This window comes from Barbatula barbatula, assembly GCF_947034865.1.
Source record: "Barbatula barbatula genome assembly, chromosome: 16".
NCBI classification, from domain to species: Eukaryota; Metazoa; Chordata; class Actinopteri; order Cypriniformes; family Nemacheilidae; genus Barbatula; species Barbatula barbatula.
In genome coordinates this window covers 13,563,460-13,590,532 of record NC_136779.1, presented here as the reverse complement: position 1 = coordinate 13,590,532, position 27,073 = coordinate 13,563,460, and the positions used below count along the sequence as shown (strand labels likewise).

Sequence of the window (27,073 nt, the reverse complement as noted above, 5' to 3'; positions counted from 1 at the left end):
TTTTTTATGGTTTCATGTTCTAAACTTCAGCTGCTTGTGTCTGAGTTACATTTTATTGCAGCAAAAAATGTGCTGATGATGTTTGATGATACTCTCATATCATGTTTTGCATGTGACCATGTCAACTTAACTGCCTCACCTGCAGGTTTAAACCAATGCTCTGCTCTCAGCTGTGAGTACCGCTGTCATCCCAGCCCCCAGGGCGGAGCCTGCTACTGTCCCGATGGCTTTACAGTGGCCAATGACAGCCGTTCCTGTGTGGGTGGGTAAAGATCAGGTGTTCCTTTAAAACATTAAAGCACAATTCAGATGACTTTTTATTACAAAATCATAAAGTTTTGGCATACGATATAACTAGGTCAATACGGTGTTTTATTCACAAGTTTATGTTCTGTTAAATGTTGAATATAACAAAAATGGCATTTAGTGACTTTATCGTTTTAATTATCAAATATTTTGGTCAACATTTGTGTTGTTATACAGTATTACTTATTATATTTAAACAATAAAAAACTCCAAGCTGCAATTTTCCAAAAAGAATTTCAGATATTCACTATAACAATAATGTGTCTTCTTGCATATACAGAAAATTACCTTGCATTTATTAGATTGGAATAAATCTAGCCTTCTGACAGATGTAGCACATATATGGTTTATCCTCAGACTATGATGACTGTAATATTTGGGGAATCTGTGATCACTTCTGTGAGGATCGACCAGGCACACATCACTGCAGCTGTGCTGATGGATATTTCCTAGAGCGAGGCCATGTTTGCAAAGCCAATATCTCCGGTAAAAAGAAACCTAAATGCTTGTTATGTGCTCAATGTGTCAGAGGTGTTTTATCCTTTATATCTGAATGTATTTTATAAGTGCCTTAAACTGTTTGAGTTTAATATTTATATACAGACATACAAGTTCCTTTAAAGAGAAAAGTGACATTTCTGTCATCATTTACTCACCCTCTTGTCATTTCAAACCTAAACTTTCTTCTGCACAATACAATAGACAATATTTTGAAGAATGTTGGCAACCAAACATGGCACCCATTGACTTGCATTGGTTTTGTGTCCATACAATAGAAGTGAATGGGTACCACCGTTGTTCACCGTTGTACATTCTTCAAAATATCTTCTTTTGTTTTCTGCCGAAGAAAGATATTCATAACAGTTTGAAATGACATGAGGGTGAACTTTCGCTTCAACATCGCAATGAATTAAATTCAAACCATACTCTAAACATGTTTTTTTGTGAATGAGACGTTTGTAAAAAGTGTTCCCAGTTGTTTTTGTAATAACTATTATTTAATTAGAAAAAATATAATGATGTGTAAAGGCAGACATTTTAGTTTTTCAGTAATGCACCTTTGTTGTAACATGTCTCGCTTGCTCCTCATAGTGGGTTTACCACAGTTGATCTTCACTGATGGACGTGATATTAAGATGGCAGACATACACGGGAGGTTTGTTAGACTTTTGGTCCAATCAGATGGCAAAGGTTACGCTGTGGGCGTCGGTTACAACTGGCACAGTCAACGGATCTTCTGGACAGACACCAATTCTCAGAAGGTGTCCTTTGGTTTATGTGCAAAATGACTACAGACATGCATGGGAATAAAAAGATATTCACAAAAATATCTTTATTCAGATTTACTCCATAAACTACAATGGTGAGGATAAGAAGGAGGTTCTCTCTGAAGCCGTGCACAGTGCGCAGAACCTGGCTGTGGACTGGGTCAACTTCAAGCTCTACTTTGTGGAGCAACGGGTCGAGAGGATTGAAGCTTGTGATTATGAAGGGGGGAACCGTGTCACCCTGATTGCAGAAAATCTGGTGAGCCCTCATGGGCTCGCTCTGGACCCAACAGTGGGGTGAGTATGTGTGTCTATGTAAAGGATAATAGGGCATTTCCGTGTTTTCTGTCCTGAGACTGATTTATAATCAATGTCATTCTCCAGGTATATGTTCTTCACAGACTCTGGCTTTAACACGGATGATGTTAAACTGGAACGTGCCTTCATGGATGGAAGTAACCGGTTTGACCTGGTTAAGACCCGACTTGGTTCTCCTACCGGAATTACCCTGGATTTGGTTACTAAGAGGGTTTATTGGACAGACAACCATTTTAACCTAGTCGAGACAGTCACTTATAGTGGCCTGGACAGGTATTCTGCCAATAGGATGCTTTAAAAATATTTTGATAGGTTAAACCAAATCAGTTGTTTTTAGAAGAGATTTACATTAATGATTTTATATATATCAAATCCGCTACTAGGAAAGTAGTGCTGAATGGAGGTCACCAGGTTCCCCACCCCTTTGGGATTTCAGTATTTGAGGACCATGCCTTTTTCACCGACTGGGTCAAGATGGGTGTGATTCGGACCAATCGCTTTAATGGCAGTGACCCCACTTTTCTCTACCGCTCTACTAATAGACCTGGACAAATTGTGGTCTCGCATCCGGTCCTGCAGCCCACTGGTAAAGTTTTATGATAAAAGCAAAATATACAAATATCCCCTAACACAATTTGACTTATCTGGTTTGGCCCAAAACTTCTCTAAAATCAGACAACAAATGCGTTTAACTAGCCTTGGAGAACATCTGAATTTAGGCTGGTTTAAGATGGCTATTACTTTACCAAAAGTTTTAACTAAGTTTTCCTTTTTCTTATATTCTGTAAATTACTTCATAGTAGTGAGTATTATGTAAGTATACTTAATAAATACAGTATATCATAACTGCTCATTCTTCTGACTGTAGTGAGAAGTCCATGTGGCAAACACAATGGCGGGTGTGAGCAAATTTGCCTTCTGAGTCATCGCACAGACAACGATGGGCTGGGTTACCGTTGCAAGTGTCGCCTTGGATACGACCTGCAGTCTGACGACCACAGCTGCTTTAGTGAGTTTCAGAGCTGGCCAGCACCACATACAGTAGTGAGCAAAAGTGATGTCTGGTGTCCCTATTCTGAACCATGTTTGTTTTAAATGCTTTTAAATTCTTTCTAAAAGACCTTACACAATGAAGTGTTTTGTTTTGAAAACCTTATATTTCTATATACATACAACGCGGCTCCCCTTGCATGGAATTCACCATGTTGTTTCTACAGTAGCCCTAAATAGACAAATTGCTCTAGAACATGTTTCCTAAATATATTAACACCTTCGGCAAAGAAGCAAAAACGTGACAACATTTTAGTTCTGTCTGTGTCAACTACGGTCAAAAGGGAGGGGTGGAGTGAACCATTGCTTGCATTTTGCAACCTCACCACTAGATGCCCCAAATTTCATATACTGGACCTTTAACTTTACATAGTTGGATATCACTTTTGGCCAGGACTGCATATTGTTTGTTTGTTAGTTTACTATAACTGTCAAATGTGTATAATTTAATGAATCTATTCAAACATATCCTCTGTATCTCTCACTTTCAGAGATCACAGATTATTTACTGGTGTCTAGTGCCACAGCAGTTAGAGGGATCCCTCTTAATGTGTCCTCTCAGGAGGATGTAACACTGCCATTGGCTGGTCTGTCCGGAAGCTTCTCTGGCTCTGCTGTGGAGTATGACGGGTCTGAAGAGACCGTGTTCTACAATGACCGCACGCGACAACTCATTTACCAATCACCCATCGATGGCACCAGTGAGTTATTTTTCTCTAAAAATACAAAACAACTATTGAACTGATTACTTCTCTCACTTATCAAAGTGAGAGTAGTACAGATGTGTTTATAAATTGTCCTTAAAACAACCTCTATTTTATTCTGTGATATTTTAGATCAAAAGATTATCACAGGTTACAGAGTAGGCTCTGTGGAATCAATGGCATATGACTGGACTTCAAAGATCCTCTTCTGGACATCCAGCTCGTATCGCACCGTCTCAGCTTTTAAAATAAGTGATGGATCCAGAAGAGACATTGTTAAGAACCTGATTTATCCCCGGGGTATTGCTGTGCATCCTAGTGCAGGGTAAGAAAGATCAAGGGCATGATCAGGAATTCATAACACCGTTGATTCCAAACCATTATCTCTCTCAAAAAAGTATTGATGACACTACAGTTTAATGCACCACACAGGTATTGTACAGGTTTTGGTCCCTTCCAATCCTAGGATGAATACAATCTCTCAATACCGCCAACTAACAACCATGGCTTGTGGCTATGATGCAAATAAAGCTATTGGCTATTTAAATCTACGCCTTTGATATGCCAGCTAGAACTCAGTTTCAATATAAAAATGTCAGCGCAGGGAATAAGACTGTCCTTGTGGTTTCCCCAATGGCATGCCAGTGAATTGGAGATGCTAAATTGCCCTTAAGTGTGTATGGGTGTGGGTATAACTGTGATCATTACTAAATACTGATTCTCACATATACCCAGGGAAGGTAAATGTTTTTTTGTATGCCAAATATATGAAGTAATAAAAAAAGTTATTGGTCAAATTCATCTTTAACGTCGTTTATTTGTGATCCTCTTATTTGGCCAATAAATAACATTCAAAATATAACTGTAGGGAGGCAGAAGATTTTGTAACCATTGTGGATCTTAAGGCAAACTTGTAAATGGTGCTGAATTGTTTAAATTATCATTTGTGTAGTATCAACATGATATTGATAATCATGGATGTTTAAAATAACGGTTATTGTCAATACCGGCATATTGTGACACCCCAACTTTAGATGCGAGTCAGCATTTGTTTTAGATTTGCAGTACTACACATCTCTATTATGTTCTTTCAGATACCTCTTTTGGTCGGATTGGTATCGTCCAGCTGTGATCACCAGGGCATATACAGACGGAAGCAATGCTGTTCCTCTGATCAACACTACACTTGGGTGGCCTAATGGACTTGCCGTAGATTACCTGTAAGGAAGACCTCCCGCATTATCATCTTCTAGTATTATAATCTCAATTATGCATTTTTGTTACTTAATTTTGACACATCAAGAGAGTTAGTTTGGTTTTCAGAAATGAGCTTGTGAAGAAAGTTTTGTTCATGCTCTACAGAATGGATAGGTTGTATTGGGTTGATGCACAGCTGGATCGGATCGAACACGTGAGCATTGATGGCATGGATCGCCAGGCATTTTCCAGTGTCGGACAAATCACTCACCCGTTCTCGCTTACGATACACTCAGGTCAGCCTCATTACGGTGCTCATTGGTTATCGGATAAATGTGGAAAGAAATGTGATTCTAAGACAAATGGATTATGTTTATATATGAAGATATGTAATGTTTTACTCTATTTACTTGTCAATGATTGATCTGTTTCTGCTGTTTGTTAGATCATCTATTTGTGTCAGACTGGAGGACAAATGCTGTGTTCCGTATGAGGAAGAGGGATGGTGGAGAAAATATCATACTCAGAAAGGGCATTACGGGCATAATGAATATCAAGGCTTATTCAGCAAATATTCAGGGCTGTAAGTGTTAGAATGCCCCTCCTAAACTAATGTGTTTGTTTAACTTTATTAAACTCAGGAAAGTTTCAATGTTTTTCATTCCTGAATAAATTGATGAAAAACGATTTAAGTTTGATATCTGACTAAATCTGAGCACAGTTTGGATCATTGTTGTGATCTATGTATGTAGTGTAAGTAATGTATGTAAATATCAATGTTCTCTATTTCTGTCTTGATAAAACTATAGGTTGCAAGCTCAAATAATTTTTGCTTTGTTTACCTCTATTGCATCAGTATTCAAAAGCAGATGCAACTTAATTCCAAACGGCCGCTGCAGTCACTTCTGTTTCCCAACACCCGCGTCCAACCGTGTGTGCGGCTGTCCCTACGGCATGAAGCTGCAGGAAAACCATCAAGACTGTGAAAAAGATGACAATGAGCCTCCACCAGATAATAACTGTGGAGATTACTCCTTTCCCTGTGATGAGGGCCACTGTGTACCTAATTCATATCGCTGTGATGGTGTTAATGACTGCATCGACAAGACAGATGAATCCAACTGCACAGAGCCAGGTGTGTGTATAGTACATAGAGGGGTTAGGACCACTAGAACACAGTGGACCATATTTGGGGAGGCATGCATCACAAAATTTTTAACAAAAGTGCAAATGTAGGAATAAGCTAAGACATTTGTGGATGAGAGTGGGATCGTCCTTTGATAAAACATTGGAATATGATTGGCTACACGAGAAAACTCTACAGAATGAAAAAATTCTTGCATTTAGACTGTTGTTTTAAAACAAGCTAAATGTATGTATGTACATCTTTGAAATGTTCTTTTGATCAAATAAAATCTTATTAGGGGCAACCTGCTCCCCATATGCCTTCACCTGTGGAAACAAGCACTGCATCCCAGCTAGATGGCGCTGTGATGGACATGACGATTGTGGTGATGGGTCGGATGAAGATAACTGCCCCACACGTGGACCAACCACCTGCTCATCACACCTCTTCCCTTGCACCAATGGAAACTGTATCCCAAAAGCATGGGTGTGCGATGCCTTCAATGACTGTGGTGATGGGTCTGACGAGAGAGACTGCAGTAAGTTATGCACTTTAACATTTTGAAATAAAATCTAATATACAAATCTCAACAGCACATACTTAATCAAATCATTACTTAGGCCTGGGACACACTAGACAATTTGCACATCTTAACATTAATATTTAACTTTTATTTAACAATTTAAACGTTATTATATTCAGAACGAACACACTTGACAGTTTGACCGTTGTTCTGACAATTTATGCTACCCTATCAAATTTTGCTACCGCCATACAAAAAGGACTAACGCTGAAGTTACCCCTCCGCCAACCCCATAACAACACGAGGGTTGCAAAATTAGATGGGTAGCATAAATCGACAAAACACCAGATCGCGATTTCACAGTGGCGTGAGAAACTCGTGTGATTAAATGTGACTTCTGAAGAAAAAAAAAAATATGGAGGATGATCAACGTTATATAGGAACATTAAAAACATTATAGGACATTCATTGTGAGGAGACTCGTACCTTTTGCTATTTTTTTATTTAATTTCTCAATATACTCCACTTTCAAAAAGTTTGAAACAGCATTACTGTTGCTTTAAAGTGATAACGTTAGTTCACCCTAAAAGGAAAATTCTTTCATGAATAACTCGCGTTCTAGTTGTTCCAAACATGTATTCATTTCTTTGTGAACGTTTGGATGAATGCTTTTTTTAAAACAGTTCTTGGACCCCATTGACAACTACAGTAGAAAAAATGACAATGGTAGTCAAAAGTGCCCCAAAACCGTTTGCTGTCCTAGCTTCTTCAAAATAATCTTGTTTTGTGTTCAACAGAACAAAAATATATTTTTTCCATGCTAGTCTGGGTAGTCAACGGGGTCCAAGAACTGTTTTTTAAAAAGCATTCTTCCAAATATTTTCTTTGTGTTCATCAGAACCAACAAATTAATACATTTTTGCAACAACTTGAAGGTGAGTAATTGATGACAGAATTTTTTGTTTTGGGTGAACTATGCCTAGTGTCATTAGTTGATCGATGATATGTTAATAACCACGGCTCTGCTACCACTGGCTTATCTAGATGCAACTACAACCTGCCAGCCTGGCTTCTTTCTTTGTCCTGATCATCGCTGTATTTATGGGTCATATGTTTGTGATGGAGACCAGGACTGTTTGGATGGCTCTGATGAGAAAGACTGTGGTAAGATGTGGAAACATTCACATCTAATGTATTGGTATTTTCTCTAGACATCTACTTAATCAGCAAATTGTTTTTTGTTCTGGGTAGAATACTCATGTGGTAACTGGGAGTTTGCATGTGCCAGTGGAGACCAGTGTGTGAGTCAGAACTACCGCTGTGATGGTGTTTATGACTGCAGGGACCACTCAGATGAAAGTGGCTGTCGTAAGTCACATGTGTCCCCTTTCAGTCTTGAATTTAAGATTTTCCTAATATAAAAATTAAGATTTTTTTGTGTCTGACCAAGGGTCTCTCAGGGGTTTAACCTTTTTTTTTAAATAAGGGCTATCTGAAGGTATAATAGATAGATTCATCTTTGTGTGTATATTAGCCACTATGTTATGAATTCATTTAGAGTTAATTTAGGTGAACACTAATAGTTTATCACATACACAGCCACACGTGGGCCCGGCCTCTGCCATGACAATGAGTTCCAGTGCCAGGTCGACGGATTCTGTATTCCAAAAGTGTGGGAATGTGATGGCCATCCGGACTGTGAAGACGGCTCTGACGAACACAATGGCTGCCCGCCACGCACCTGCAGATCCACAGACTTCCAGTGTGCCAATGGAAACTGCATTCCACAGAGCTGGGTTTGTGACAGTGATGACGATTGCAGGGATTTGAGCGATGAAACAAACTGTCCCAATCCTCCATTCAGCTGCCCGTCTGGTAAGTGGTTGTGTCCCACAGACCAGGTGTGTATCACCGAGGCTCAGGTGTGCGATGGCCAGAGAGACTGTCCCAATGGAGCCGACGAATCTCCCCTTTGCAGTGAGTTCTGATGCTGGAGAATCAGATTTGTTCAATAAGCTTTATTCTAAACATCTTCCATTTAACATCTGTCTTACTTTAAAAACGTTTAGATGGAGATGACTGTCAGGTGAATAACGGGGGCTGCAGTCACGGTTGTATTCAGGGTCCGTTTGGAGCTCTGTGCACCTGTGAACCAGGATTCCAGCTGTTGAATGACTCAAAGACCTGCGATGACATAAACGAGTGTCTGATCCCTGGTTTCTGTAGCCAAACCTGCTACAATGAACGCGGCTCTTTCCGATGCTCATGTCACCACGGATATCAGCTGGAGCCTGATGGACGTACATGTAAAGCCATCTGTAAGCGACATCCCCATCACTTATATTTTAAATATTTAAAAGTATATTGCTCGTATGAATTTTTATTCATGTAGCCAAGAACCTAATGTCTCTGTTTATGAATGGAATCCGCTGCAGTCCCAGGTGACGCTTTACTTCTGGTGGCCAGACGCAGCCAGCTTATCGCTAACCGCATCAAGTTTAGGCCACAAATCATCCAGCCCATAGCCAGCGGTGTGAGCATCGTCACTGTAGATTTTGACAGTGTCACCAAGAGGGTCTACTGGGGTGATGCATACTACAACATGATCTACAGTTCATTCCAGAATGGCACAGACATAAAACAGGTAAGTAGTAAAAAGAAACATAGATTGCCTTTTGGAGTCTCTGTCTATTTTTAAAGATATCCTTGGTTAACTCATTCTTTGATGCTGGTATATTAGGTGTTTCCATCAGGTCGTATGGTACCTGAAACTATAGCAGTGGATTGGGTGGGTCGAAACATTTACTGGACCGACTCTGTCATGGAGAACATTGAAGTATCCACTCTAGACGGTCGCTTCCGGAAAGTCCTGATCGCACAGAATATCACCAGGCCACGAGGATTAGCTCTAGACCCCCGCAACCAGTAGGAAAATCATTTGTGTTTATATAATATGTGGCATGTATATTGAAATATTCAAACATACATTCATATATTTAGGAAATATGTGTATTATATATTAATCTTAATATAAGTTATATTATATATATAAATGTATATACAAATGTATACATTTTTATGTAAATTGTTGTTATATATACACATGAATATACACATGAGTGTGTTGCATATATATATATAGATATAGATAGATAGATAGATAGATAGATAGATAGATAGATAGATAGATAGATAGATCATGGTCACGGTTAATTGCAACTAATCACGTTTTTTTATCATCTTACAAATTAAGTGGATAGTAATGAATGATTTTAGTGAGTTTTGTATTATATCTTACCACAAAATGCAACGCACTGTAACACAAATAACAACATTTTCCAATGTTTTCTTCTCAGTACAAATCTTTTGTTCTGGTCGGATTGGGGTCAGAACCCCCGTATAGAACAGGCTAGTATGGATGGGTTTGGAAGAAGAGCTATTGTGACTAGTAAGATTTACTGGCCTAATGGCCTTACCCTGGATTACCCAACTAGAAGAATATACTTTGCTGATGCCTACTTGAAATATATTGACTACTGCGACTATGATGGCAAAAACCGGCAACAGGTCTTTGCAAGTGACTTGGTAAGCGTTCCCAGCTACAGGCTGTTTCAAGTCATATGAGTAATTTATGACATGCTTCACATTTTCACGTTTAGTCATAGGATTTATTTAAAGATTTATTTAAATCTATATTTTACTTAATAATAAATTATTAAAATATCAATCATATTAAATGGTTTTCTTATATACCCATAACAGAAACATGTAGTGAAAAGGGAGCAGACATTAAGTTTTCATTTCTGTGTTTGCAGGTTCTTCAGCAACCACACGGGATAACCATCTTTGAGGACAATGTCTACTGGACTGACCGTTACACAAGTCAAATCATGATGACTAACAAATTTCATGGAGGAAACACCACCATCCTTATGTCCGGTGTATACCAGGGCATGGGCATCACCATAGATCACGCTGTAAAGCAGCCTTCAGGTCAGATCTCCAAATGGATTGCTGATAAAACAAACACGTTGCTTTTCATGACTGTAAATAAAGAGTGTTGTCTTCTATACAGCCCTGAACCCCTGTGAAAACCATCCGTGTAGTCAGCTGTGTCTGCTGTCAACCTTAAGACCTCGATACTACAACTGCGCCTGCCAGTCTGGATGGAACCTTGATAGTGATGGCCGCACTTGTACTAAAGGTCATGACAAGCTTCAAAATGTAGTGTTTAATCATAGTGTGCTATTGTAGTATATTTGAAGCTAATATTTTGAGCCATGAGAACATTCATGTCAATCTCCTGATTTCTCATATATTTGTCATTTGATGTCATTTTTAATCCTAGATGAAACACCTTTCCTGATGGTTGTTAGGGATACAGTCATCATGGGAATCCCTCTTAACCCCAATGACACAACCAACAATGCAATGGCACCAATTTCAGGCATTACACAGGGTCGAGATATTGATTTTGATGACCAAGAGCAGTTTGTCTATTGGGTGCAAGGCACAGTGAGTAAACCCATCGTTATGTTATTTTTGAATAAGCCTATAATATAATTCAAGTTAGAAAGAACATACAGTAAGGGAGTGTGAATTTGGAATGTTGTGCATCGCCAATACAAATTGTACAAACTGGTCAAAAGTTTCTGTTTCTGTTAATTATGAAATTAAGGGCTAAATTTGTGTTTTTAGGGTTCTATTTATAGGACTAAGACAGATGGGACAAACCGAACTCAGTTTGCACCAGCTGCTATCATTGGTTCCCCCTCTGGTCTCGCATTTGATTGGATTACTCGAATCATGTATTACACCAATCCTTCTACCAATAGCATTGAGGTGAGAACAATTTGTCAAGTCAAATAAAATCCTATTTAGTATATGAATTACAGTTTGAAGAAGCATTTTGTTTTTATTCTCCTTTAGGTTATTAGGGTTGATGGATCGCAACATTACAGGAAAACTATCATCACGAATACAGGAAAACCAGAGGGAGCTGGAGAACCAATAGGAATCACTCTTGATCCAGCCAGAGGGTACAAATTATTTATTCTTGTACCGTATGTTTGTCCTTTGACAACTGTCTTTGTATAATAACGAATGGTCATCTACAGGAAACTGTTCTGGACAGACAGAGGAACAGGCAGTGGTGTTCCACCGAAGGTGGCGAGTGCAGACATGGATGGTAGTAACCTTAAAAACCTCTACACAGGAAACATGGGCAACATTGAGTTCCTCGCTGCAGATATTGCTGCCAGGAAGCTCTACTGGGGTGTCCCTCAAACTGGGATGGTGAGAACTGTACACTTACAGTACATATAAGATGTTCCACATGCGGTCAAATCAAATGTATACCTTCCCACATTTGCTTTGTTCTTGTAGACACCAAACCCAACCACACTGGCATTTGATACAAATATGTCTTGCTTTATTAATATGTCTTACTTTTTATAGCCAATATGGTCACTCACATTTTACTTTTTGATTGTCAGATTGAGTGTGGAACCATGGATGGAGTGAGCAGGGTGACTGTTGTAAGTGGGTTATCTCACCCCTGGGGAATTACTGTCTACCAAAACTTCCTCTACTACACTGATCTTGACTATGAAGTCATTGAGAGAGTGGACAAGAACACTGGCGCAGACATGGTGGTGATGAGGAGTGGCATGGCTGGGGTGCGGGCACTTAAAGTCCATGCCAGAGATAGTGAGTGAATCATTGCAGTACTTAATTTAATGCCTACAGGAAAGAAAAATCACACGAGAAAAATTTGAAACGTATTTGAGAAATACAAATTTCTTAAAGGCAAATTTGAAGAAAAGTCTGAAGTTGAATCCTCTAGATTTTCCTGTTTTAATATAAACATGTTCTATTCACCATTAATCCATAAACTCCAGACTCTGGTGGAACCACTAATGCTTGCAGCACAAACAACGGTGGCTGTCCCCACCTGTGTCTCCCTAAACCTGATGGACAGAAGACGTGTGCCTGCACCACAGGTTTTTTCCCATCTCAGGACGGCTCCCAATGTGAGCAGTATGAATCTTACGCTGTGGTGTCCTCTTCGAAATTTATCCGCGGATTCCACATCAACAGCTCTGACCACTCTGAGGCCATGGTTCCTGTGGGAGCCAGTGAGTATTTCTTTTAATGTTCAACTGCTTGATCCTCAATCAATATTTCATATAGCATGAAAGAACCTACACAATACCAGGCATGAAATAAAATTCCTGGCAAGCATTTCTCCCTGTTATTATAGTTACCCATTTTGATTTCCATTTATGTAATTTGAATAGCCATAAGATAATAGAAATAATATATATTTTTAATAATAATAATAATATGAAATAATTCCTAATATAATAACACTAAAACATGTGATTCTTTTTAACATTCTGTTGATCATTTATGGGGGCGGGATTAAAATAAATAAAAACTAGGCTTATTCTTCATAAATCCCCCTTCTGGAAATCCAGTTTAAATGTGCATTTTTGTCGAAGACTAGTGTTAATCCCTGTGTGGGAAACTGCACCATTGTAACACTGTCACACGAAACTGGAGTAGGGTGAATGAATGTAATATAAAAAGTGAACTCAGGAACGATCTTCCAAACATGATAGGGTGAAAACGAATAAATCCAAAACATCCAGGGAACAAACAGAGAACAGCAAAAAAAAATCCATGGAACAAAACAGGCTAATTCAATGGGTAACAAATCTTCCACGGAAATATACGTACAACCAGACCAAGAACAATAGTCAAGTGAGAATACATATAGTGTCCTTGTTATAGTGTGCAGGTGTTACAGTCAATGATGACTGACATGAGGGATCATGGGAAAAGGACCCACAACACCCATAATGTATTATGTGCTATTATTTCTTAGGTACTTACTCCATTATTGGCCCGTTGGACATGCATATTGCCTCTGGGTTTCTGTACTGGATTGATAACAGCACCTACTCATCCTACAGAGGAATTTACAGGGCCAAAACAGACGGTTCCCGCTATTCTTCCATCATATCTCAAGTGGGCACAGGAACGATTCAGGGCTTGGCCATAGATTGGATCGCAGGTAAATTACTCAATCAATCAAATTAATTGATTGATTTTATAACTGGAGTGCTTTCAAATTTTTGAGTGTGTATATATGATATATATCATTTTTTCCGTCAGGGAACTTGTATTTCACTAATGCATTCACAACTCAGACATACCTCGAGGTGTTATGCTTGAACACCAGCAATCGACTTATCCTGCTCAAGAGTTCAGATAATCGTCCGCAAGATCTTGCTGTCAGCCCCAAACTGCGTCTCCTGTTTTGGACTGATGCTGGCCAATCACCCAAGATCGAGCGTGCTCTTTTAGATGGTACTAATCGTACTATTCTTGCCTCTGAAAGCCTTTCATCCCCCCGAGGGCTTACAGTTGACTACACCAATGACTTCCTGTACTGGGTGGATGACACACTGGACATGTTCTCCCGCATGGCACCCGATGGTACTCAGCGCGAGATTGTGCGGTATGGCAGTCGCTACCCAGCCCCATACAGTGTTGCCATCTTTGGCAACTTCATGTTATGGGTCGATCGCAAGCTTGGCAAATTATTCCAAGCCAGCAAGCTCCCTGGAAACACAGACACTCCTGAAGTCATCCGTGATGGCATTGCAGATCTGACAGATGTTGCAGTGTTTGACAGTCATGTTCAGCCCACCAGTGCCAACCAAGTGGGTTTCAACCCATGCCAGGAGGACAATGGGCGATGTGCTCAGATATGCTTTGCGATACCAGAACAGCAGCAGGCCAAATGTGCCTGTGCCCATGGATCTCTGCTCAACAATGGAGTCTCTTGTGGCTTTGGCCTTGATGAGTTCCTCTTTTTCACCACGGATTACACCCTTGACAGCATCAGGCTAGACCCGGAGGACCACAGCACCCCATTTCCTACATTCTTCCTCGGCTATGGTGTCGTGGCCACAGAGTTTGATTTCCAGGACAAGAGAGTGTTCTTTACCCAGCATGTGGGCATTGGAAGGAGCAAAATTGGATACATCACAACCACCAGCACCACAAGCCCTCCAATCACCATAGCCAGTGGTAGAGTGGTCTCAAGTTTTTACATCTTCTGAGTTATGCTTTAACAAGCCAACAGAATTTTGTTTTAGTTTTTCCGTGTTTTTCACAGATCTGGATGATCCTGAAGGTCTAGCCTATGACTGGATCCACAAGCGTCTTTATTTCACCGATTATTATAATCGGAGCGTACAGGCTATCAGTATAGATGGTCAAAACCGCTCCTTCATTGCTCATGCTGACCGCCCCAGAGCTATTGTAGTGGATCCCTGCTATGGGTAACCTTTTGAAGTTTTTTTTACCCTTTTGTATCTAAAAATAAGTTTCAGAAGTAAAAAAAACTGAATTTTCTTTCTTAGATACTTTTACTGGACAGACTGGGGATACCCTGCTAAAATTGAACGAGCCACACTTGGTGGAAACTTCCGGATCCCTATTGTAAACACAAGCCTTTCACAACCTAATGCTCTGTCTTTGGATTACGAGGAGCGACTGCTGTATTGGGCTGATTCAACACTGTGAGTTTAGACTTAAAATTTTGATATACGTGTTTTACATATCACAGTATCAGTTCTGATATTGAAAATCCACTCACATTTGATTTTCTCTGTTCCACAGGGACAGGATTGAGCGTGTTTCTTTGACCGGAGCAAACAGGGAGGTCATTATTACTCTGACGCAGTACCCCTTTTCTGTGACCGTATTCCAGCAGGACATCTATTGGACAGACTGGAACACCCAGGCCGTATACCGTGCAAACAAGGATGACGGCTCTGTGGTGTTAATGATGACTACTGATATGCAATATAGACCCAATGACATCCACGTCTTCTCTGGAAGCAAGCAGGAGAGCTGCTCCAGCCCCTGTCAGCTTTTTAACGGAGGCTGCAGTCATGTTTGTGTACCAGGTCAGTCTGAGACCCAAGTGTACGAACTAGTCATCAGTTATATAATTCAAGTTATAGATATCAATTGACTGCCAAGAAACTTACAGTGACAATTATGGATTTGTCGAATAAGTGTTAATTATAAAACCAAATAAAAATGGCAGAGAATGAAAACAATTTTAAAACAACATCTGTTACAAAAGTAATGCGAAACCATTTTTCCAGGTCCAGTTGGCCCGGAGTGTCAGTGTCCCAGCACTGGTAACTGGTATCTGGCCAACAACGGAAAAGACTGTATCCATGACAATGGGCAGCGCTGCCATCCGGACCAGTTCACCTGTCTGGACGGAGACTGCTTGTCCCAGCGCTGGAAGTGTGATGGCTATAAAGACTGCAAGGATGGGTCAGATGAGCTCGAAAGAGTTTGTGGTGAGCATTTTATTATATGTATAGTTTTTTCCCTTTATAGATAAAGAATAATGATTTTACACTGAAGTAATTACACCAAATGCAATGTGGTAATACAATAAAAATTATAGAAATTAAATAAAATATTAAAGTAATTCATTGCAGGTTTGTCCTTGTGACATTTCTGTACATTATACTCTACTACATATGTTTACATAGAGAGAAAAAAAATAAGTTGGTTTGATGACCTAATTGTAAAACTACTAAATACCCTATATGTCCCTTATAGCTTTCCATACTTGCTCACCCACTGATTTCACCTGTGATAATGGTGGCTGTGTGCCTCTGCACTATGTGTGTGACTACACAAATGACTGTGGAGATAACAGCGACGAGGTCGGCTGTCCCTTCCCCACCTGTAACCCCATCACAGAGTTTACCTGTGCTAACGGACGCTGCATCAGCGCTGCGTTTGTGTGTGATGGATTCAATGACTGCAGAGACAACGGCACCACTGATGAGATTAACTGCCGTGAGTGACAACAACATCTACATCAATGATCTGTAAAAGATTCTCTTAAACGAATAGTATAACCCAATTTTTTTTTCATTTATCCATCCTCATGATTGTTCCAAATCCATATGACTTGCTTACATATGTGAAGTAAAGATGTTTTGGGTAATAAAATTGGGCACAGATCTCATTCTCAGCAGCCTACTTCAATTTTAAAACATTTTTCTTTATTTTTAGCGGACAGAACCTGTGCGCCTGGCTGGATAAAATGTGACAACACCAACATCTGCATTCATCCATCCAACTTGTGTGATGGCTATAACAACTGTGGGGATAACAGCGATGAAAATCCACTTTTCTGTGGTGAGTCTCACAGGAGTCAAATGTTGCCTCCAGATTTGCTTCAATGATGTGTAGTAATAGTTATGCTTGATACCGTGAAATGCTTGAAATGTGGAATAACATGATGATATGATTTTCTGTTCTGTTTATGGTCAATAGGTGGCCGGACTTGCTCTCCAAATGAATTCGGCTGTGACGATGGCAAATGCATTCCTCAGTCATGGGTGTGTGATCGCATCCCAGATTGTTTGGATGATAGAGATGAGCCCCCCACATGTGGTAGGTATCGAACCCCTTTAAGGCCGTGTTCACACTTGACTTCTTTTTGAAAAGAAAAAGTAGACAATGACGCTTAAAAAAAGAAAAAACTCACAGCGGTGTGGCTACAAATAGCAGCTGGCAATGTTTAAAGTTAGCGTTTGTGCACCAATGCAGCCTAGAGAGACAGGTTTCATTGGCAGCGCAACAGAAGTCTATTTGAATTATAACCAGAGAGCGTCTTTGCAATAACCATATTTAAAAACTACAATACAAATTTCTCTCTAGAAATTAATTCAGAAGTTATTGAAAGTGAAAATTAAACTTACATTTATACCAAACTATGCTCCAACAGGGCGTTTCGGCATCCATTAAATTTTTTCGAGCTTGAGCCTTCTCAACCGATCACGTTCCTCCCATGTTGTCATGGAAACGACAGGTCTCTATCATTGGTTAACTTTGAAATTGGTCATTGGTTAACTTGACGTAGCATGTTTTTCTTTTAAGATCTTTTTCAACCTCAAAAGAAACTGGCATTTTTATTTTAAAACACGGTTTACTCCATAGGATTAAAATGTAAAACAGACGCTAGAAGCTTCAAGAAAGAATTCAAGAGTGAACATGGAGACAGAATCGGATTTTCATGAAATTCATGTATTTCTCTATTTATTTATTTATTGCTTAAGATTATGGGACAAGTATACCAGGTGTAAAGGAAACTTTCTTTTTTTTACAGACTATCATGCTTCAACATGTAGCCCACAGCAGTTCGGATGTGCAAATGGACACTGCATACAGAAATCTTTGATATGTGATGGCAACAATGACTGTGGAGACAACAGTGATGAGGCCCCAGAACTACAATGCGGTAAGAGCTGACATTCATTTTCTAGGTATGCAGTATACAATACCACAATACTTTCCCTTAATGAAATGAATGTATTTTGGTATTATTTGAAAGCGTACTATAATTTTGAATATTTTAGGAACGAGGACCTGCAGCCCCGGTGAGTTCACGTGTCCCATTTGGAATCCCGGTTCTCCACGTTGTGTCCCGCTGAGCTTTGTGTGTGACAGTGAGAAGGACTGCGTAGATGCTGCAGATGAGCTACAGAACTGCCCAAATCGCACCTGCCACATGAACGAGTTTGCATGTGCCAATGGTCTCTGCATTCTGGTACCCTTTCAGTACGTCCCTCCTACTCAAACCATACAAAATAATGACACATCTGTGTTTTCTCAGTGTTGGAATTGTGTTGGGGAAGAGAAGTGTCATAAACACTCTTAGTTTTGAGAATCAATAATTTGCAAATTTGCTCAATTAGGTAAAATTAGAAATTCAAATTCGAGGAAAATGTTTTGTTCCTTTGGCTCCTTTTTATGCATATACGGGAGCACCAGACAGCTTTCCTCAATTTAAACACAGATTTCAACCAGACAACCAATCAATTCAACCAGTTAACTGTGCATCTAACATTACAGCTGTGACCGTGTGAATGACTGCGGAGACGGCAGCGATGAGATCGGCTGTGTGTATGACACCTGCTCCAGTCATGAGTTCACCTGCCAGAATGGAGTGTGTATCCCATCTGCGTTTGTATGCGACGGAGACGCAGACTGTCGGGACGGCTCCGATGAACTGGAAGGACTGTGCAGTAGCCCTGAACCCACCTGCGCACCCGGACAATTCCGGTGCCAATCTGGGGAATGCATAGAGAATTCCAAGGTCTGCGACCAGCAGAGGGATTGTTCGGACAACAGTGATGAGAAGGGCTGTGGTAAGATATGTTTGAATAAGATATTTTGAGTAAGATATGTTAGGTAAGATATTTTGAGGAATGTTGGTACCCGAACAACGGTGGTCCCTATTGACTTGCATTGGTTTTGTGTCCGTTCAGGAATAAATGAGTGCATCAATCCAGCCCTGCACCAGTGTGCTCACAGCTGCACAGACACTCCGACGGGTTACTACTGCTCCTGCAGAGACGGCTACCGACTCATGCCAGATGGCAAGGCCTGCGAAGACATTGACGAATGCAAAGAGACGCCGCAAGTATGCAGTCAGGTGTGCGAGAATGCAGTGGGCTCCTTCTACTGCAAGTGCGCCCCGGGATACCTGCGTGAGCCCGACGGTCGTACCTGCAGGCAGAACAGCGGGATCTCCCCGTACCTCCTCTATAGCAACCGCTACTACATCCGTAACCTGACTGCAGATGGATCTTCATTGTCAGTGGTGCTGCAGGGTCTTTCTAACGCCGTAGCTCTCGATTTTGATACCTATGAGAAGCGTTTATACTGGCTGGATGTCGGCATGATGCGCATCGAGGGGATGAATTTAGATGGAACGGGAAGGGAGGTCATCATAAAGCATGACCTGACTGGAGCAGAGGGTCTGGCTGTGGACTGGGTGGGCCGGTAAGTTCATCAGGATCATAAAATCATCCATTTCACAGGCGATTAGGCTTCCTGAATGCTCAAAGGTCTATTGATTTTTTTTGTCAGAGCAGAGTCTCCCAACGTATATGCCTTGGGTCATGACCCCTGTGAGCCATACGTTCTATTGACAGGATTTATAGCTGATGCTTAGATCTACACATAAAATATAATTTTTATCTGGGTCTTAAAATTTTAAGTAAAATGTTGGCAATGGATGCAAAGCTGGGCTTAATTTAAGCCAGTTGCCACCAAAAAAAAAACTAAAAGCATCACTAACTAAACTGTCTGCTTGCACATATTTGTGTAACGTTTACATTTAGTATAATTACTTAAATAATTAAATCAAATAAAAAATTTATTTGATTTTTTAAAAATAAAAATACAGTATAACATATTACAGGTTAATGTATGGATTCATGTTTCATCTCCTGCAGGAAGCTGTATTGGGCGGATGGAAATATTGGTGCCATTCATGTTTCTGAACTTGACGGACGTTACCGGAAGAAGCTCCTTAAAGATTGTGTTGACGCCAACTCTACATACTGCTTTGCCAATCCTCGGGCTGTTGCTGTTAACCCTAAATACGGGTATGCAAAGCAACATGTGTTTGTTGGGTTGTACATGTAGTATTTTACAGACGCAATTCCTAAATGTTCTCTTTTTGTCCGGGTCAGATGGCTGTATTGGACAGACTGGGGTCGGGCACCTTTCATTGGCAGGGCTGGCATGGATGGAACTAGTGCATCAGCAATAATCACTGCAAAACTAGTGTGGCCAAATGCCCTGACTATCGACTACACCACCAACAAGATCTTCTTTGCTGATGCCCACCTTAATTTCCTCGAGTAAGATTGTATCCTCGAGTTATAAATGTTAATTTTTTATTTCTATTTTACTCTTTAGTTTCAATTAGTTTTTCACTTCAAATGTCTATTTTATACACTTTTTAGTGCTTTGTAACAACACTGGTAATATCAAATACTGCTATCACCCGTTTCCTGCAAAATCAGACTCTCCACATCATTCAGAACTCAATATGAAGCAAAATACATTTTTCAGCAAAGGCTTAGTGTCTGAAAGATACAATTCCACTACTGTCATTCAGATGATTGTTTTCTGATTCTAATAGTTACGCCGATATGGATGGACAAAACCGACACAGGGCCATTCCTGGCTCCCTGCCTCATGTTTTCGCTTTGACCTTGTTTGAAGATTCAGTGTTCTGGACCGATTGGAACACTCATACAGTAGAAAAGGCCCACAAGTACAGTGGCGCTGACCGCGTTATCATGAGCAACAACACACACCGCCCTAATGACATCCACATCTACCATCCCTACAGACAGCCGCGCAGTAAGGCGATGTATCATCATATGATTACAGTTTCCTGTAGTTGCATGGTGCTAGCCATGCGTCATCGATTTTTAAAGATGATAAAATGTGTATACATTTCTTGATTTTAAAAATACATACAAATCTTTCTTTAGGTGAGAATCCCTGCAATGGGCATGACCTGACCTGCAGTCACCTATGTCTGATTGGGCCGGGCGGCACAAGTGCCAGATGTGAGTGTCCCGATCATTTTATTGGTTTGGCTATTGGCTTTAGGATCCAGTGTGTGGCCGACTGCTCCAGCACCCAGTTCCGCTGTGGCGACAATGAGAAGTACGTTCTTTTATTATCTTTGAGTGATGAATTTGATGTGGATGAACTTGTGTATAAGAATCTTCCTCTGTCGTGTGTCTTCTCACTCTGTCCGTTCATCACCAGGTGTATTCCCATATGGTGGAAGTGTGACGGTCAGTCAGACTGTGGGGATGGCTCTGATGAGCCTCAGACCTGTCCTCAGCGTAACTGCCCGATCGGACGCTTCCAGTGTCAGGATGGGAACTGCACTTACCCGTTCTTACTGTGTGACGGACACATGGACTGCCATGATGGATCTGATGAAGACGCAGCACTCTGCAGTATGCCACACTTATATCAGCTGTATCAAATGCGTTCTATAAAATGGGTGAAATTTAGTTTTTAAAACAAGACATGAATTTGTATCCTCAGATTATCCATCAGTCCTGTTAAGCATCATATTATTCTCTTTTTAAAAGAAAAATGTAGTAGAGTTAAAATCACGTTATCCATTAAAACAACTAGATTTTATTCTTTACATTCTTTACATCCTACACATCTTGTAATCCAGGTGACTACCGTTGCTCTGAGAATCAGTTCCAGTGTAAAAACAAGCTCTGCATCCCTATATCCTGGCACTGTGACGGTATACAGGACTGTGCAGACGGCAGCGATGAGGAAGCCGAGAGCTGCGCAGCGAAGACCTGCAAACCCGGACAGTTCCAGTGTAAAAACGGGCGCTGCATTCCACCGAGCTACGTGTGCGATGCTCAGGATGACTGTGGGGATAATTCAGATGAGCCGTACGATGTGTGCAGTGAGTTCTCCAAGAGATCACTTATAATAAACATTTAGCCTCATGAATGCACTCTAGAACAGGCACTTTTGTGTTCTGGGGAAGAAAAAGTCATACAGTAAATGAGCGATCAATGTCAGAACTGTTTGATACATTCCGTTAAGACTATCTCAAACTTTAGATGTTGGACATTTTTCTCCTTTTTTAGTGGGTCCAGACCATAAGTGTGATGCCGATACAGAGTTCTCCTGCAAGACAAACTATCGCTGTATACCTCAGTGGGCTGTATGTGACGGTACCAATGACTGCATAGACAACAGTGATGAGCAGGGCTGCCGTAAGTCCTCTCTAATGTTTATTAATAAAGGATTCACATGAGGTTTTGAAGCAAACCCCGCTCCTATAAGATGCAATCTTGTTCTCCGGTATTGAATAGTGAGTGGGAAATATGACTTTGTAACTTCTGTTGCATACTTCAAAGTGATAGTTCACCCAAAAATGACAATTCTATCATCATTAACTCACCCTCTTGTCATTTCAAACCTCTACGACTTTCTTTCCTCCGCAGAACACAAAAGAAGATATTTTGAAGAAAGTTGGTAACTAAACAGCACTGGCCCCCATTCACTTCTGTAGAGGGTATGCATTGACGTCACTTTCCCACGTGAACATGTCGGGACACACCCTGGGACACGCTCCCCTGGGTGGCAAAACACCCAGCAAAATGGCTGAGGAGAATAGGAAAAACAAAGAAACCGGGACTAAAACACGATTTATTTTGCTGAAATTACAAGCAGCTGTTATCCTTACGATTTCCCTACGACTTACAAAGGAATCAGGTGCGCCTGGAAACTGAAATGTTGCACGGAATTGCGTTTCCTGATGTTGTAAGCAGTCATTTTTCGGAGTGTTTTGCGCCCCCGCATGCTCATGAGGTAAAGTGACAATACGTCCATACCCTCTATTGTATACCCTACCAATGCGAAGTGAATGGGGGCCAGTTATCTACATTCTTCAAAATATCTTCTTTTGTGTTCTGTGGAGGAAAGAAAGGTTTGAAATGACAAGAGGGCGAGTAAATAATGACAGAATTTGTATTTTGGGGTGAACTATCCCTTTAATGTCATTTGTAAATAGATGCAGTGCAGTGGATTACAAATACAATATATTGTTTTATCATACCTCCAGAATATGATTAGCAATATTTGACCACATAAAAATACTGTATTAGAATACTACTATATTAACTGTAGCTTACTGCAGTATATTATTCTGTAATGCTGTAGTAAATTGATCAATTGTGGTAAATGTATTATTTCGTATACTTACTTATACATATTTACCATAGTAACTATACCACTACTGTAGTAAGTGGGTTATTGTAGAATGTGCAGTAACCCTCACAATATTCTGAATGTAGATGAGTTGACCTGTGACCCTCTGGGTGATTTCCGCTGCGATAATCACCGCTGTGTGCCCATTCGCTGGCGTTGTGATGGCAACGATGACTGCGGAGATGGTTCTGATGAGCGAAACTGTGGTGAGTAATACTTTTTCAACATTCAATATCTCTCAATAATGTCCAAATCTCTTCTCATAGTCAGGCAAGACATATTTAGTGAGGGTGTTCATTTCTTGCAGAACCCAGACCCTGTTCAGAGAGCGAGTATCGCTGTGACAACCAGCAGTGCATTACAGGAGCTTGGGTTTGTGATCATGACAACGACTGCGGAGACAACTCAGATGAGCGGGACTGCGGTGAGTTATCGTGAAATCAGATCATTTAACCTGTGAGAACTTGTGACAATGAGAATTCAAATGGATGTATTGTCATTCTAGATTTGCTTACCTGTCGTCCTGGGACATTCCAGTGTACATCTGGACATTGTATTCCAGAAGCTCTTAGATGTGATGGCCTTCCCGACTGCTTGGACTTCTCTGATGAGTCCACATGCCGTGAGTATGCTGGGCTCGAACTATATGACTGTTTAAAATTCTTATTGAAGTTGTTTCTGACTTTCTGTATGCCCAACAGCAACCCGCTATCCCGGAGGACGATGGTGTCCATCATACCAGTTTCAGTGTGACAACAAAGTGTGCGTGAACCAGCAGTGGGTGTGTGATGGCTTCAACGATTGTGGAGACAGTTCAGATGAACAACTCAACCTATGCTGTAAGACACTATTGCAAAAACACATTGAAATCATTAGACTCTATATGATACATTATCAGTCATTAGGTCTTAAAGTGATGGGTCACCCAAAAATTGAATTCCTTCATCTTTTACTCGCTTTCAAGTCATTTACTGTAAATATTGTATATGACTCTTTATTCTGTGGAACACAAAAGAAGTTCTTTTTAGAAATGTCTCTGTGGGTTTGTGTCCATACAATGGAAGTCAATGGGGTTCAATATTGTTAGGTGACCAGCGTTCTTCAAAATGTATTTTTAGGGGTTGTACAAAAGAAAGGTAGTCATACAGGTTTGGAATGACATGAATGTAAATGAAATGTCATTTTTGGTATTTTCAGCAGTTAAACAATCGAACTATCAATGTTATTACTGCATGTACCGTATATCAATGCAAAGCTGTTTTGTGAACAGGGAACATCACATGTGAGATGCCGACCAAGTTCCGCTGCGACAATGGCCACTGCATTTACAGCGGTCTCATGTGCAACAAGAAAGACGACTGTAGAGATGGAAGTGATGAAAAAGAGGACCTCTGTAAGAGATTTATACATTACTTTAAACTACAACAGAAATTGAACTCTTGAATTCATAAACTATAGAATTTGACTTAAAGGCATTCAGTTCAGGCAAATGTGTCTATAACCAGGTCAAGAGCCCACCCTTGCTCCCTGCACACCCAATGAGTTTAAATGCAGTAATGGCCACTGTGTGCCTCTGCCTTACGTCTGTGACCACAACAACAACTGTGGAGATCTTACTGATGAGCTGGGCTGCAGTAAGTCTAACCAATGCTACATTGTAACCTTCACTTTGCTGATGTGGATTGTTGTGCTATGTGCTCATGAAACTTGCAGTACTTTTAAGTGTCACGTAGTTGATCGGTGATTGTTTTCAGATTTTGGCCATGACCGCAACTGCGATGAGAAGTTATGCCAGCATGAGTGTACAAACCTAAATGGCACAGGATTCATCTGCTCTTGTAGACCAGGATATGCTGTGGATCAGGACAACACCTTCCGCTGCAATGGTAAAGCACTCCATGTTGGCTAAACAATTTAACAACTTTAACATAACAATAGAGAACATTGTCTGATGGGTGTTCTGTTGCTTGGCACAATTCTTGTTTACTTCTGAAATAATGTCATCTGTTGAGCAGAAACGTGTATCTCCAAAACCTCAACCTTGCGGGAAATTGATTTTGTAATAATTGTGCTATTTGTTGTCGAAGTTGTCAAGCTATTTTTGACAATGTTCCGTGGTTATATATTTGCAAATCCCACAAATACGTGAAGACTGGCCAATAGTAATAATGATTCATGATACATTTAAATAATGTAATATGGAGATACAAGGTTAAAATAATTAAAGGTAAAAACTATTTATGAGCATACAAATCATTTTTTTTATTTCTATGGGTCAGGGGTTATTCTACAGTATATCCTATTCTATTTTCTACATCATGAGAGCCCTGAAATACAATTAACAGAAAATTGGATGTGAATGTGAATAACTCTCTCTACAGTACATTAGACATCAGCAATTTCAATGTGACCCATGCATGCTGGAATATTAATAAACCTTTATGTCTACTATTCTAATATTGTGACTCTTATTGAGTTCCTGTGTTTTTTCTCTCTTCAGATATAGATGAGTGTTTAGAGTATGGCACATGTCCACAGGTCTGCAAGAACACCAAAGGCAGCTATGACTGCGAATGTGCTCAGGGCTACAGGAAAGTGGGCTCAGGAAGTCAGTGTGAGGCTGAAGGTAGGAACAAACAATTGCTAAGCATGCATTTTGCACAGTTCATAAGAAATAATTCACCCACAAATGAAAATTGTGTTTTCCAAACCCGTATGACTGACGAATGTACTAGCCACTCTTTCTTGTAAAAGTTTATAGGAACTTGGACTGTCAAGATCAAAAAAATGAAATGTTTTTCTAAATATTTTATACATATGTTATTATAAAACATTAAAAAACTTGTGTGCTCTGTTAAAGGTTTGAAGGTGTACAATCTTTGTGTAAACTTGACAGGGGAGAGCGTGATTTTAACTAAAGATGGACGTTGATTCGTTCCCTAAACAAAGCTACAGAAAACTGCTTTTAACATGCTTTTCCTTTAGTGTTTATTCACTTTCATTATATATACACCTGTGCATATACAGTCATAAGTATTCAATAAAAAGTTCAATATTTCTTCTTTTGAATAAGAAAGTTAAAATGGTTTGAAAAGACATGAAGATAATTTGTCATGTGAGTCTGGAAAGAGTAAATTGTGACAGAATGTATAAATGAAAAGTACACATATTTTTTCTGCTCTTGTCTTCGAGGTCCTGGACCGCTGCTTGTGTTGCCAGAGAACATCCGTATCCGTCGCTTTAACCTCCAGACAGAGGAGTATCATGACTTTCTGCAGGAAGAGGAACGCATCGTGGCTCTGGACTATGACTGGGACCATAACAACACTGGACTCAGTGAGTGCTCTCTATCAACAAATATTATTAAGCTATCATTCATTAGAAAATCACAAATCAGTGACGTATTATAAATGCCGTTGGTATATTTCAAGTAATGTATCTTTTGTTCTTAATGTGGTATCTGTCTGTGTGTGTTAGGTGTGGTGTATTTTACAGTAGAAGGAAAGGGTGCGACACCTGGTGCTATCAAAAGAGCATATCTGCCAGCTGTGGACGATCACAGTAATAACATTGCTGCTGCTGTGAACCTGGACATCAAGTACATCACTAAGCCTTATGGGATTGCAGTGGACTGGGTTGGCAGGTAGAGCATTATTTTTATGGGTAAATTTCTACTGGACCTTAATGAGTCACCCTAAAAAAAACCTGTCATAATATTTTTGCAGAAATCTTTACTGGGCCGATGCCCAGCTCAAACGTCTGGAGGTGGCTATGCTAGATGGACGTTACAGGAAGCATCTAATTAAAACTGATCTTGGAGAACCAAATTCTGTGGCCGTTAACCCACGACTGGGGTGCGTCTTATTTGTTTGTGGTATGTTTTAGTTGGCCTACATAGACATGT

The 27,073-nt window shown here is 40.2% G+C and overlaps 1 protein-coding gene across 1 annotated transcript in view; it reads left to right on the top strand.

The window, feature by feature from the left end:
* lrp2b (low density lipoprotein receptor-related protein 2b) overlaps positions 1-27,073 on the top strand; it is a gene marked incomplete at both ends in the record, with an annotated part of 35,566 nt that overhangs the window by 2,927 nt on the left and 5,566 nt on the right. Inside the window, 60 exons of the mRNA XM_079476917.1 lie at positions 146-262; positions 664-792; positions 1,399-1,568; positions 1,648-1,871; positions 1,959-2,165; positions 2,276-2,478; positions 2,761-2,901; positions 3,434-3,643; positions 3,779-3,971; positions 4,741-4,866; positions 5,009-5,139; positions 5,289-5,426; positions 5,700-5,978; positions 6,268-6,507; positions 7,537-7,656; positions 7,744-7,860; positions 8,092-8,469; positions 8,562-8,810; positions 8,928-9,136; positions 9,233-9,417; positions 9,849-10,077; positions 10,308-10,485; positions 10,568-10,696; positions 10,841-11,007; positions 11,191-11,334; positions 11,422-11,531; positions 11,610-11,787; positions 11,988-12,201; positions 12,393-12,629; positions 13,382-13,570; positions 13,672-14,592; positions 14,681-14,846; positions 14,928-15,086; positions 15,187-15,476; positions 15,681-15,884; positions 16,153-16,395; positions 16,615-16,740; positions 16,879-16,998; positions 17,714-17,845; positions 17,964-18,165; positions 18,460-18,755; positions 18,876-19,392; positions 19,848-20,000; positions 20,088-20,258; positions 20,543-20,766; positions 20,901-21,078; positions 21,184-21,380; positions 21,611-21,856; positions 22,044-22,172; positions 23,256-23,375; positions 23,477-23,593; positions 23,675-23,791; positions 23,871-24,008; positions 24,440-24,562; positions 24,675-24,803; positions 24,924-25,055; positions 25,670-25,795; positions 26,362-26,505; positions 26,647-26,812; positions 26,895-27,023. Coding sequence (XP_079333043.1) covers positions 146-262; positions 664-792; positions 1,399-1,568; positions 1,648-1,871; positions 1,959-2,165; positions 2,276-2,478; positions 2,761-2,901; positions 3,434-3,643; positions 3,779-3,971; positions 4,741-4,866; positions 5,009-5,139; positions 5,289-5,426; positions 5,700-5,978; positions 6,268-6,507; positions 7,537-7,656; positions 7,744-7,860; positions 8,092-8,469; positions 8,562-8,810; positions 8,928-9,136; positions 9,233-9,417; positions 9,849-10,077; positions 10,308-10,485; positions 10,568-10,696; positions 10,841-11,007; positions 11,191-11,334; positions 11,422-11,531; positions 11,610-11,787; positions 11,988-12,201; positions 12,393-12,629; positions 13,382-13,570; positions 13,672-14,592; positions 14,681-14,846; positions 14,928-15,086; positions 15,187-15,476; positions 15,681-15,884; positions 16,153-16,395; positions 16,615-16,740; positions 16,879-16,998; positions 17,714-17,845; positions 17,964-18,165; positions 18,460-18,755; positions 18,876-19,392; positions 19,848-20,000; positions 20,088-20,258; positions 20,543-20,766; positions 20,901-21,078; positions 21,184-21,380; positions 21,611-21,856; positions 22,044-22,172; positions 23,256-23,375; positions 23,477-23,593; positions 23,675-23,791; positions 23,871-24,008; positions 24,440-24,562; positions 24,675-24,803; positions 24,924-25,055; positions 25,670-25,795; positions 26,362-26,505; positions 26,647-26,812; positions 26,895-27,023 — 11,656 coding nt within the window. The remainder of the gene's footprint in view (positions 1-145; positions 263-663; positions 793-1,398; positions 1,569-1,647; positions 1,872-1,958; positions 2,166-2,275; positions 2,479-2,760; positions 2,902-3,433; positions 3,644-3,778; positions 3,972-4,740; positions 4,867-5,008; positions 5,140-5,288; positions 5,427-5,699; positions 5,979-6,267; positions 6,508-7,536; positions 7,657-7,743; positions 7,861-8,091; positions 8,470-8,561; positions 8,811-8,927; positions 9,137-9,232; positions 9,418-9,848; positions 10,078-10,307; positions 10,486-10,567; positions 10,697-10,840; positions 11,008-11,190; positions 11,335-11,421; positions 11,532-11,609; positions 11,788-11,987; positions 12,202-12,392; positions 12,630-13,381; positions 13,571-13,671; positions 14,593-14,680; positions 14,847-14,927; positions 15,087-15,186; positions 15,477-15,680; positions 15,885-16,152; positions 16,396-16,614; positions 16,741-16,878; positions 16,999-17,713; positions 17,846-17,963; positions 18,166-18,459; positions 18,756-18,875; positions 19,393-19,847; positions 20,001-20,087; positions 20,259-20,542; positions 20,767-20,900; positions 21,079-21,183; positions 21,381-21,610; positions 21,857-22,043; positions 22,173-23,255; positions 23,376-23,476; positions 23,594-23,674; positions 23,792-23,870; positions 24,009-24,439; positions 24,563-24,674; positions 24,804-24,923; positions 25,056-25,669; positions 25,796-26,361; positions 26,506-26,646; positions 26,813-26,894; positions 27,024-27,073) is intronic.